The sequence below is a fragment of the Cynocephalus volans genome, chromosome 10 (assembly GCF_027409185.1).
Source record: "Cynocephalus volans isolate mCynVol1 chromosome 10, mCynVol1.pri, whole genome shotgun sequence".
Lineage (NCBI taxonomy): Eukaryota > Metazoa > Chordata > Mammalia > Dermoptera > Cynocephalidae > Cynocephalus > Cynocephalus volans.
The window spans coordinates 56,335,728-56,349,189 of record NC_084469.1 but is presented as its reverse complement, the minus strand read 5'-3'; the positions used below and the strand labels follow the sequence as shown (position 1 = coordinate 56,349,189).

Here is a 13,462-nt window from a genome sequence, read left to right as displayed (position 1 = left end):
CACTACAGTATCTGAGTCACACATTTGGACAGGAGCATCTGAATGAATTTTTTTTTTTTTTTTTAAACATAATGGAGTATTTCCTAGGATGGGAACTCTAAGTTCAACAAGCCAGCTCTAACGCATTTATTTAAAGAAATGAATAGCACCTGGAAGCTTAGCTTGACAGGCAAGAACACTCCTAGTCTACCCTCATTGCAGGGACAGCAGATTAACTGTGGCACACCAAACCAGCCAGCCTATTGGGAAACGAACCCATTCATTTCTGTGATCTTAATACAGAATGGCCATTCTCAGTTTTGAGTGGTCATCCAGACTAGGAGGCAACATACAGCACCACATATTCTGAGGGGCTGGGCTATAAGGCACAGGGCTTACAGAGACCCTTGAACATAAGAAGAGCGTCTCTCTCTGTTCTTTTTTTTTGACACCTTGCTGATTTTGAAGAGACCATCAGCAAACTTAAAGCATATGCCTCAAAGGCAGAGTCAGAGCAGACTCCCACCTGGGGAGGAGTCTGGCCCAGCCACTATACTTGTGAAAGTGACAGGACCCTTGAATGAATACGGATCCACAACCTGAGGTCTTGCTATCCAGAGGTTCCAAGATATACCAACCTGGTACCTCATGCCTCAAACCTGAAACTCCCCAAAAGATGACACTCATGTGGGGAAGGAACTGCTTGAAAGTGACAGCTAAGGAATATTGTTCAATTGCACATGGGATCCTCTAACACTTGCCCCCAGAAAACTGCCCACAGCTGGGGCAAAGGCCCACCCCTCCTGCACACTCACCTCCTTTATGAAAGTTTCCATGACTGACCCCACCTGCCCTTATTCACCCCTTTCCTCTCCTGGGACACGGCTAGAGTGCTGTGGGCTTGTCGGTGTGCCGCTTAGTGTCCTTCTGAGGTCTCGTGGCTTTGCTCTCTCCTCAACTACACCGTGAGCTCCTTGAGAGCATGGGCTGGGTCTCCGGTTTCTTTCATACCCCCAAAGGCTCAGCACGGAGCTCTGCTCTGCTGAGGAGGGGCCCAGTGAGAGCTGTTGTCTGGCCCTAGCGGTCATGTTTCTACCTGAGTGCTGGAGTCTGGGGCCCATGAAGCCCCAACTCATGTTACACAAGAAGCTGGTTGGCTATAAAATGCAGACCCACTTTGGTCAGAGGCCCCTAATTCTGCTACCCAAGTGGCGACTGCTGAAATCTTGCAAAGGATCTTCCAAGTCTTTACAGTGTGATAGAAAGAGGTAGCTCCCCCCACCCCCAGCCAGAAAGCCTTTTCTATCTGCAGCAACAACTTGGAGCAGGTTCAGCTCAGCATAAATGCATAATAAGCTACCCACCATGGAAACTTACAGCAGTATCCCAAACACGGAGCAGGACTCAATATTAATTTGACACATTTTCTATTCACCATAGACTTTCTTCCCACTCTGAATCACCTTTATAAAGGGGAAGTTTTGTTTCTGAATTTAATGTGATAAGGATAGTACCAGCCAGTCACCAGAAGAAATGGCAGGATAAGGATAAATACACACACACACACACACACACACACACACACACACACACACACACACACACACACACACACACACACACACACACACACACACACACACACACACACACCCTCCCCCCCCCCTATACAGCTACTTAAAAGATTTAACAAGTTCACATGGGTATGCTGTCAGAATGGAAACCTAGTCATCTTTTTTCCAGCTGAAGCAGCTGGGCTGGCTGTGTCATTACAGTACACCTTCATATTCATTCACTCCTTTACATTCTGTTGACAGGGAAGAATTTTGCTGCCGAATTTCATCAAGGATAGGGCAGAAAAAAAATCCCTGCCCATGTTCACAATAAACACGCTGTGATCCATGAACTTAACTTCTTGCCAGGTGCTAATATGTGTACAAAGGCAGGAATGTCTATTGATAGCCCCAAGCTCTCTGTCGCTGTTCCTCCCTCCCTAAGTAAAAGCCACATAACTAGTTTGACAAGCTATGCCTTCAAATGGACAGCCATGGGCCCAATGAAATCTACCGGGTTCCTGGATTGGCTGCCAGTAGGGTAGAGAAAGCCAAACCCCTCAGACAAAGTCAGCCTGCATGTCTGTGTCCTTCTCTGAACTAGAACCACCCTAGCTCCACCTGATCAAAACAAGGAGGAAATACTAAGCAAATGGAAGAGGGACTCGCAGAGAAGGAGAGGACCTAGAGAAGAGCCAGTTTTAAAATCAGACTTCCTGGCTTCTGACTTAAAAGAGGGCAACTCAACATTTTACAAAAGATGTTTTGTAAAGCAAGTGGCATCCCACCAGATAGGGGCCTCTTGATGGGACTGCAGGTGGCTAGAACTTGTGCATGTGGTAAAAGTTAAGCGCTCTAAGACAGCCACACTACAAAGCTATTGTGAGTACACAGAGCCATAAAACTCCAGATTCAAAAGTTACCAGGCTTAAATCAAACACAGGTGCCTACTGCAAATGATCACAGAGATAATTGAAGCTTTTGTTTGGTTTAATATTCTTCAGTTCTGGGGTTCCCAGTTTAAAAGTCAGTTCCAGTTTGGCCTGTCCGGGGGGTCTGAGAGGGAAGGGTTGCAGTGTCAGACTTCTGGAAGTATGAGGTTCCTGTCCTACTGGAGTCTAAGAGGGGATGAATTTGCAAATACAAGTTGACTCTAGACCTCATCAGCACTTCTGACAACAAAGCTCTAAGTGATCTGCCTGTGTGATCTGCCTGTGCTCGTCTCTTCCATGTGCCCTGCTCTGACCACTCTGGCCTTCTCTCTTTCCTCAGGGCCTCTATACTTAGGTTCGTCCTGCTTGGAACAGCTTTCCTCTAGTGCTCTCTTGGCCCCTCTTTCTCATCCTTTAGGGAACAGATGAAATGCCATCTCTTCAGAGACTTTCCTCTCCATCTAAAGTATGTGCACCGCACCCTCCTCCCCCACTACTCTCTTGCAAAGTCATTCCCAATCACTAGACTACAGTGTAGTGTAGAAATAAGACCATACACTTAGAAGCCATGTGAAAGTCAGTCCATGTGAAGCACTTAGAACAATGTCTAGCACAGAATAAAAAACAAGCTGTTATTATTAAATTTAAAGCACTTAATCCTGTCTTGTTACCTTGTTTATTATTTACGTGCTTGTTGTCTATCTTCCTCACCAGCCTGTGAACAGATCAAAACATATAGAAATGAGATGTAAGGTAGTTTGCATTTGGCCATCTGATTTCATTGGTAGCCACTAGCCAATACCAAAGCTGGGAGCAGGCTCCCCAAAGATCTTCACTGCCTACACTGACATAATTGAACCCACAGAGCCTGAACTGCTACTCAGAAGTCTCATGTTTAAACTATGCTTGGAATGTCTGATAGGAACATGCATTTATTTTTAGGCAAGAAAGTTGTCTCCTAAGCTAACCCCGTGGCCCTAGAGCAGGCCGTATTTGGCAAGGACTACTTTGTGCTTATTTATTAAAGAGGCCCAGAACTTTCTCAAGTCTAAGGCAGCTGTTAAGAGAACTCCATGTGCTGTGAGTCTTCTATTTTTATGGTCAAAGCTTGTTCCCTTTGACTCTCTGGGGTGTTTCTGTGTGGTGGGGAGAAGCCAAGTGTTGCTCCCTTACCTTCCACAGCTTTGGTCCATGCTCTACTAATCAATCATCCCTAAATTGGTTCACAGCTCTCAATGGACTGAATTCTCTTTCATGGGTTGTCCCTCATCAGTGAGTTAATGAAAGGTACAAAGGGAAAGAGAAAATTAGTTTCAAAAAATAGCCAAGAAGGCCCTCCCCTAAGTAGTCTAGGTGTCTCCTCTCACCCCACTGGGAGACACAGTGCTGGGTGACTACAGCCAACATCTCTGAAAAAGACATCTTGATACAGGCCTTCCTGTTTTACAGAAAGGTAAGCCCTACCACAGTCTTGGCAGCGTAGCTCAAAAGATCCCCTCCACCCCCCAAAAAAGTAACTGCCTCACAATCCTGGTGATGTTTACCATCTGGATACCTTCCAGGACTTGAAAATCTGAATCATGACTGGTTAGCAGACAGCCTCTAAGAAGGGTCAATTCATCAGACTGCCCTTGAACCAGCCTGGCAAGTTGGCTGCTTCCAGACATTTTGAATTTTGAAACTGAATTTATTCCATAGGCCAGAACTAGAAGATCACACAAGTATTAAGTTAAAAAACAAGACAAAAATATATCTGGTCCTTTCAAATGTAAACCATGCCAGTAACAGCCAAAGAAGCACTTTGTGTAAGCATTTAATATTTTTTATCAAACATACAATTTAATGCGAAGATACTCATTTTCTTAAAAAGAAAGAATGAGGAAATGATAGGAAGAAAAAGGCTTATTTACTGTCAGAGTTAGGATGGAGAGGATGCAGATTTTTAAAAAAATGTTATTTGCACATGGGATTTGCTCAAAACTTTTTAATTTTTTAATTTTTATTTTTTAATTTTTTAATTTTTTTATTTTTTTCTAAAAAGATGACCGGTAAGGGGATCTTAACCCTTGACTTGGTGTTGTGAGCACCATGCTCAGCCAGTGAGCGAACCGGCCATCCCTATATGGGATCCGAACCCGGGGCCTTGGTATTCTCAGCACCACACTCTCCCGAGTGAGCCACGGGCCGGCCCAATTTTTTAATTTTTAGAGTTCTTTTTAATTTGTTATTGTTTGTGAAGCAGGCAAATGCTTGATGCAGGCACATTTTGCCCTGCTATTAAGAAGTCACATAGCTGAGATTCCAATTCTAAATGCCTCGAGAAAAAGCACAAGTCCCAGCCACAAAGCCAACAGCGGCTTTCATGGTGTGTGTCCCTTTTTCTTCCTCTCTCATGAGCAAATGCACACCCCTCATCATTAAAATGGACTGGCCCAACTCCTGAGCCAGGGGACAGAGGCCCCTCATCCCCTACCCAGCATGGTCACTATGCATGTGGATATTTTCCCGTGAGACCAGCTGGCAGAAACTTTTTTCTGCCCAAGGAGCCCAACATTCCACCATTAGCGCTGGCATGGTGGCACTCCCCAAGACAGTAAGCAAGCAACTTGGTTTCCATGGTAATATCAACTAAATACCTTTTACTCACACCCAGATTGAGATTGATCACAGAGCACTAATGTATTAACTGCTAAGCACTCACATACCAGGCCCTGATGACACTGACTGAAGTCAGCCTCCAGCACTGCCTTTGGCCCTTGGTAAAGGAAAGCCTGCCATCTCAACAACACAAGCTGTAGACCCACAAATCCACTTACTGTGACACCCCCTCAAGCAACCTCCCAGCATGGCTGGATGCTGAATCACTTGCAAGCTTCCTTCCATACTGTTTCTCCTAACCTCAAATTGGCCTTCTCTGCCATCAAAACGAAGCATGTATTTAAAAAAAAAAAAAAAAAAGAAAGAAAGAAAAGAAATGCCTCTATTTTATTTCCTGTGGTGCCCCCATTCTGGATGGCTGCTAATTAAGACATTCTTAGAACTGGAATCAGAGCCATTACTACTCAGGAGGTAAGATATGGAAACTCTTTATTTTGGGCTTTTTGGAGATTAAAAAACCAAATGTGCTCCCTCTTCAGACATGGAGAACAAGAAATAAGGCATACTGCCTGCTTTCTGTGCTGCCTCTGATCCACCTAGACTGTGGCTTCCACCCACTCTCAAAAGCCATCAGGGAGGGGGCAAAAGATGAAAAGAAAAACCCACTAGAAAGCCAGAGACAGACATCACTCAAGCCCCACACCTTTGGGGGGAAAACTTTAAAAAACATAAAACAAACCACAATGTCTTCTTTATTCCTGCCTGAACCCAAAGACACAAATGCTATTGTATTGCTGGTGCTCTAGCATCCCATTCAATCATTTCAACACCATCAGCGATATTTCCCAAGATGATTTCATTGTGTTCTGTGGAGTAGTAACTGTGCTTCCAACTACTTCAGCTCCACATCCACAGTTCCACTGGAAGACAAAGAATCTGTTCTGCTCTGATATTTGGGGGAAAGAAAACATTTAAATAAGCCTTTCTGGGCCGGCCCGTGGCTCACTCAGGAGAGTGTGGTGCTGATAACACCAAGGCCATGGGTTCGGATCCCATATAGGGATGCCTGGTTGGCTCACTGGCTGAGTGTGGTGCTGACAACGCCAAGCCAAGGGTTGAGATCCCCTTACCGGTCATCTTAAAAAAAAAAAAAAGTTTTTTCCAAGTGTGGCATGCACACATGGAAAATCCTAAGGATTATCCACACCCTACATTAAACTTTCAATCACAATGAGGTTATTCCCTTTGATTCTCTTGTAAACCCGATGACTTTAGGGCCGAGCCCGTGGCGCACTCGGGAGAGTGCAGCGACGCTCCCGCCGTGGATTCGGATCCTATATAGGAATGGCCAGTGCACTCAATGGCTGAGTGCCGGTCACGAAAAAGACAAGAAAAAAAAAAAAAAAAAAAAAAAAAAAAAAAAACCCAATGACTTTAAAAACAAAGTCTCTGCTTGGTACTGATGGGTCCTTTGTTTATTTTTACAGTTTCCTTCTATTTATGGCCAGAGAAGCTGGGCTTCCCATTTACCATATTCATATCAATTTTCCTTTTAAAACTTAAGAAATGCAAAGTGCCTTAAAGAAAATTATTAAGCACATAAAAGTAAAAGTGGGTATGGAAAAATCACAAATGACTGAAGTTTAGGAAGCACAGAGATAAGCACAAGGAGACTGTTGTAGTTGGGGAACCACTGTCCTTTCTGGAAACACAGGATGGTCCTCCACTCTTGGGTTGTAGGGGGTGAGTGGGACTCAACCCTGGAAGCCAGGAGCTAGCACAGCAACAGGTGGCAAATAGCAAATGCCAAGTACATTCAATCCATTCACTTTTAGACAGCACTTCAATAAATCACGTCTGGGAAAAAGGCCACTGGCCTCTTCCAAAGTAACTGCTGCTCAAACTAAAGGGAAGGCAACCAACTTACACCAACCAGCTTTTAAAGACTTTCCATGGACATTCCCAGTTAATGCCTGTGTTGTTTATAAGGGAAAGGGGAAGGGGGAGGATGTGAAAGAACACAACCAAAAAAGGCACAACACTAGGTAAGACAAATGTCTCAGGGATTTTTATAATCCCAGAGAAACCACTACTTGGATAAAACTTCCCAAGCACTGATGATGTAAGAAACTCTTACCAGTTAAATACACGCAAAGATTTCACTTTCTAGAGGAGGTGGGTTCCTTCCCCCCCAGACAGTCAGTTAACTGCTGCCCCCCAACACCCCCCATAAGATCACTCTTTAAACAGAGACTGGAATTTTAAATGATTGCTTTTCTCTGATTCATTGAACCTTATACTCCTTGATACCTAGGATACTGATTAAAATGTAACTCATAAACCTTCTTGAAGAAAAGTGATACTTGTGCCACTTTCAAACACTTTATAACAAATTCTGGTGCCTACACTGCCAACACTGTAAAACTAAGTTTCCTTATAACTCTGCTTTGATGTTTCAAAGTTTAAACCCATCCTAAAGGAGACTAATCTTGAGCGCTCAAACTACCCAGAATATAAAGATCTCTTTCAAAGTTCCGGGGATGACAGTATTTGTATCTGCTCAAGTAGAAACTTCCATCTACCATTTCACAGGTCAGTGTTTCAGTTACTGCTGTCACTGAATATTACCAATTTGCTATCACTTGCCTCTTATTTACACAAAAAAAGAAAAAGTGACAAAAAAAATTTTAAAGGGTAAGGTGAGTGTTTTTGTTATTCTGTAAATTAAATACATAAAGGCAACAGAAGGAAACTTAGGAAAGGGAACTGAATGGGACGGATGAGAAAATGGATATCACTAAGTGAAGGAAATAAGGATAAAGCTGGGGGAAAATACTGGTCTAAAATATACTAAATGCCAGGGAAGAGAAAGATGTTGATATTTTAGCTATTCAGAGAACTTGAATGGCAAGTGATACTAGAGCAAACAGCTGTTTCACTAATTACTTTTGCCCTTCCCTTTTCCCCTTCAAAAAAATAAAAGCAGCAGCAAGGGAACCGTTTTTTAAAGAACTACCTTAAGATCTGGTCAAAGGCTCATACAATTCCCAGAACACTATAAATCAGTATAGCAAAAGCCTAAAGTGTTCATCTCAACAGTCTCAAATTCCTCAGGCCTTCCCAAATCAATTCTTTTTTGGCTCCATTCTCTCTACTGTCATCTGTTAGATAGCACTGCCAGATAACTTGTACTACACACTCAGTTAACTCTGAAAAAGGGCTCTGTCTGTCCAGAGTCTGCCATGACTGGAGTATATGTTGAAATGGCACAGACTTGTCCCTGCTCCCCTGCCATCTGATTAAGAGGACATTTTGAGAGTGCAAGCTTACTTTTTTTTTGGGGGGGGGGGCCTCTTCTAGATAGCCATGAACAAGGACCTACATTTTAACTGACCTCTCTGACTGCATCTCAGGAGTTTAATAGCACCACCAGCACCTGAATATAAAGACACCATCCTCATTTCCTGGGCTGTTTTCCTCCAACACTTTCACCAAATTTTCCCCACACTGAGGTCAAGCAATTGGCTGCCATTAAATGAAAGCTTTTAGCACCAGTTCCAACTGGAGGGTGAATCAGCTCCCTGCTGCCAAAGTAGCCTCCCTGCTGGTCTGGGAAGCCGGAACCAGGGAGGGTGTTTCAAAAGACAGAGGGCAATTCCTGGCCCACGCCCTGGACTGCCTAGGATTAGGTGAGGTGGCAGGCGCCACTCCACAGCACCAACCGGATCTCAACCGTCTGCCAGGTGAGTGTGAGTGGCCCTGCACTGCACTCCCAGGCCATCCTTCCAGACCTCACCTCTTCTTCAGTCATTAAAAAAGTCATATTCTAAAACTCGTTTCTGGGGAGAGGAGGGGGAGAAACAGTGCTAGCAGCTGAGTCGCTTCCCTACCCATGAACAGAGTATATTTGCCCCCTTACATACTTACAGATGTATTTCTAGATGACAATTGAGTTGTTACCTTTTTTTTTTTTTTTTGTAAATACATTATTCAATTTTGAAAACTAAGGACCTGTTAGTCTTAGCCAGATCCTAAGAGGAAAGCAATTAGAGTAATGGAACAAAATAACAGATGGCTACTTTGGGGCCTCCATCATCAGCCTTTAAAAAAAAAAAAAAAAAAAGGCAAGACCTATTTGGTGAAAAACAAAGCACTGTCAGAACTTTCAAATAATTAACTCAAACCTAATACAGCCCTAGCCAAAGGTCAGGGTCTAAACACTGAGGCCCTGCAAATAGTGATGTTTCAATTAACATTCAAGCTTAGTAAAACAGGCACTTCCTCTTGCTATGATGAAAAGTTTTGGAGTAACCGTCAAGAGATTTCACCCTTCCAGAAGAACAGGGTGGCAAGGCTACCCAGGCCCTTTTTAGAAACTGGGAGAGGGAACTGTGGCCCTGAACAATAGTTACTCAAGAATTTGCTCAAAGACCAAATCAGTTCTTCTCCAGCCCTCCAGGAGAACACTTAGGGCCTTCCCATGTAAAAACTATTGCATAACCTACTTGTTAGATAATACCTTGGTTACAGGGGCCTTAGAAGCCAGAGCAAAGGCTTCCAGGTAGAAATGAGACACACTCTGACTGGGGCCAACCATTGCTTAATTCCTAGGAGAATTCAATTATGCATACTTTAAGGACCTACAGCTGTCCTGGACACAGATTTTTAAAGTATGTGAGTGTATGTGTACAGGACACTGACAGGACTGTCACCTTCCCTATGCCCAGTGGGCTTGGCTTTGGAGAGGCAAGAAGGGCAATCTGTCATTCACTAAAGTGACATTGCAAGGTAGAAAAAAACCAGCTAGCAGTGGGTGGCACTGATTCTCTTGGAAGGAAGGGAGAGAACAGCACAAATTAGTGTATTCTTTCCCACTACACTTTCCCCCATTTCACAAAGGATCCCTACATCCTAAAGAGAAAGAGCACAGCGGTGAAGGGCAGAGAGATGAAGTAATACTATTTCCCCAAAGAACAGCTAAGTACTTGCTGAAGTAGGTATAATGCAGGATGTACTAGAATTTGGCCCTTACTGAGAATCAAAGCAGCTCGTACTAGAGGACGCTGTGAACCACCATTTTCTTCAACCTTGTCTGGCCCTGAAGGAAGAGAGCTGGGAGGTAAAAGGGAGAATAACACAAGGCAGCAAGGCTTTCGGGGTTCCAGTGAGTCCTGGTTCCCACCCAGGACCTGAATGGTGCCCCAGCCTCACCCTGTGGGCACAGGAGACTATAACCACACCCTAACTCCAAGAAAGGAGTGGAACAGAGCTAGCAAAAGGAGTCACTTGGGGAGTGGTAGAAGGCAGGAAGTAGGAGAGAAGGAAGGCCCCACACTCCCATCACCTGAGAAAAAGAGAGTCTGGGGCTCATTTCCCCAAGCACCTAGAGCTGAAGAAGACAGATCCCAAACCTTCTCAAAAACAATGCTGTGGCCCCCTGTTCCCCTCCTAACTTTCCCAGTCTCTTGACAACTTCTAACCTTTTCCAACCTGATACTGCCTCAGGCAATAAATCATTGTTGAGGCTACAGACTAGATCTCCCCTTCCCCTCAAAAAAACATTTTTATGTAGGCTGTCTCAACATGTCCACCCTGAGGCAGGTGGGGCAATGGATAAGGACACCACCCCCACCAAGTCGCTGCTACTCTCCCACCCCCAGTTACTACTGATGAGGAAATTCAAGCAGTCATTGGTAATTTACACAGGGTTATGGCAGGCCCCACCTCAGGCTGCCTTGGAAAAGCTGCTCCTTCCACCCTTTTTCTTCCAGACTCGGCTGCCTGTGCCAAGCCCCAAAGCACCAACTCACACCCTCAAGAGGCTTCCAGTCACTCTCCAATCTCTTTCCTCAGCTCACCACTCAAACCCCTTGAGTCTGCCCCCATGTTCCTGAAATCTCCACCAAACCCACTCTTCCAAATCTTCAGCGCCCTCTCCCAAAGTCCCAAATCCATACACATCCCGTCTTTGTGGAATCACCAAAGGGACCCCTTCAATTCCTTCTCATTTTACAGATGAAAGAACTACACTGAAAGATCAACGGTCTTGAAGGCCAGAGAGGTGATTAGTAACAAATCTGGGAAGAAAATCCAGATCTCCAGAACACATTAAATGCCTCTAACTTCAAGTACCTCCCACCCTCTTCACACACACTTCTGAACAACCCCCTCCCCCTACACACACCCACTTAAAACACTCCTTTCTTTAGCTCTTCCTGCACACACTCAAACCCTCTCTTACATCGACTCAGAGCTCATGACTCTCAACCACACTGGATTATCCCCGCCCCCAAACACCTTCCCTGGGCCCTCCACTCTACTTCTGATAGCCCTTTCACTACTGTGGGTCGCCCCCAATTTGCTCCCACACTCCAAAGTGCCACCTGAAAAGACTCTGTTTAAGGATCCCTTCACTTGTCCACCCCCCTCCAAAACAGACACTGTTTTTCCTCCCAAATCTCCTTATTCTCCCTTCACAACACATGCACACTCTCCAGTCTCAGGACTGCATCTCCAGAAGCACCCCCCACCCCAAATTCCTTTTTCAGTCTATCCTTTCTAAGGAGACTTTCATTTTCCTAAACTAACCTCCCTTCTATTATCCGCCATTCCGGCTCACATTCCCTCCCTCCATGCTCACCTTTCCTAGACTACATTTTCCTCAGGCTCCTCCAACCCTTTACTGACCTTTTCAACCTCCCACCAATTCTTCAAAGTACCCTTAAATGCTCTCCACATCCCCCTCGGGCTTCTCCATTCCTCAATTCTTCTTATTTCTACCTCCCATTCTTCTCCTCTTCCCTGTAGGACACTGTACCCCAAATAAATCTCACCCCCTTCAAAAACGTCTTATTCACAGTCCCCTAACTTCTCCCCTCAGCACCCCAACCCCTCCTCACACCCTGAGCCCCATGTCTTTCCCTAGTCCCTCTACTCCTTTCGTCTTCCAGCCTCCCTAGTCCTCCCACCTCATCAGACTCCACAATCCCTTCCTTGGTACCCCCACTCCATCTTCAGACTTCCTGACTCTTCATCCCTCTTAGAACTCCCTCAATTTAAGGCTCCCCCAATTCCAATCTTCTTCAGACCTTTCTGCATTCCAAATAACCCCCTCCATACTCGTGCTCCTCTTCAGACTCCTCAGAACCCTAATTCTACCCCGACCCAAGAATTCCCTTCCCAGACTCCATTTCTTCTCGCAGTACCCCAGCCCATCCTCTGATGCTTCAATCCCGCCTCAGATCCCAATTCCATTTTAGCCTCCCCAATCATCTCCTCAGTTTCCCCCAATTCCCCTCCTAGAACCTCCAAATCCTTTATCGGCCTTCCTGATTCCCTTTTTTCGACTCCCATATTCCCTACATGGCCGCCCATTATATTTTCAGATTCCCAATTCCTTCCTCAAGCTCTGCGATTCCTTTTCAGGACTCCAAATCCCTTTTCAGACCCGCCAATTCCTTTCCAGGACCCCCAATTGCCATCTCAGGCCCCCCAATTACCTCTCAGGGCCTCCGAACCCCTTCCCAGCCCGCCGGGCCCTCTGGAAAGACCCCCTCCAGCCCGTCCGGCCCGCGGGCCGCGCACCTTGCGCTGCTGCTTCTCCCAGGCCGGGTCCAGCAGCAGGTCCCGGTCCCAGTCGTCCTCCTGGGCCATGTAGTCGCCCATGCTACCCCCGCCGCCGGCGCCATTGCTTCCGCTGCTGGGGCCGTACTGGTACGACTGGTTCGCCGCGTGGTAGTCCACCATTCTGCCGCCTCTCGCTCGCCCACCAGCCCGTCCGCTCCCGCCTCAGCTCCCGCCCCTCTGCCCGAGCGTCCGCCGCCGCCGTCGCCGCTGCCGCCGCTTCAGCCGCTCCAGCCCGCCCTCCACCGGCGCCTGCGCACTGCCCGCCGCGCCTGCGCACCGCGCCGCCGCCGCCGCCGCCCTCCCCCGCGCGCGCCCCTGCCACCCCAGAAAGGCCTCGGGCGCTCAGCGTCCGCTTCCCCCGCCTCCCCTTCAGCTCGTGGACGCGCACACGCGCGTGGGGGCGGGGCCAGACCTGAATGATTCATAAGGCGGGTCTCGCCGCCGGGCCTTAACCTGCTCAGGCGCGGAATGCAGCGTTCCGGGTCAGCAGCAAGAATTCAACGAATACGTATTGAACGCCGTCTGTGTGCCAGACCCTGTTTTACACATTGGCACTAAAGAAGACAGACAAAAGTCCCTGCCATTATGAAACTACCTTCCAGTGAAGGGAGACAACAAACAAAATTTTAGGAGGTATGTAGTATATATTCCAAGGTGATTAAGTGTTTGGAGAAAAACCAAGCGTTGGCTGGGATGTAAATAAAGTACTCAGAGTAGGCCTCACGGAGAAGGCGGACATCTGAACACAGACCGGAAGGATTCACGAAATGGACA

The 13,462-nt window shown here is 46.2% G+C and overlaps 1 protein-coding gene across 6 annotated transcripts in view; it reads right to left on the bottom strand.

The window, feature by feature from the left end:
* Positions 1-12,909, bottom strand: part of ACTN4 (actinin alpha 4) — a 74,019-nt gene extending 61,110 nt beyond the window's left edge. For all 6 annotated transcript variants that reach the window (XM_063112815.1, XM_063112806.1, XM_063112808.1 and 3 more), the window contains exon 1: positions 12,647-12,909. In XM_063112815.1, coding sequence (XP_062968885.1) covers positions 12,647-12,808 — 162 coding nt within the window. In that variant the 5' untranslated portion in view covers positions 12,809-12,909. The remainder of the gene's footprint in view (positions 1-12,646) is intronic.
* Between the last annotated feature and the right edge of the window lie 553 nt (positions 12,910-13,462).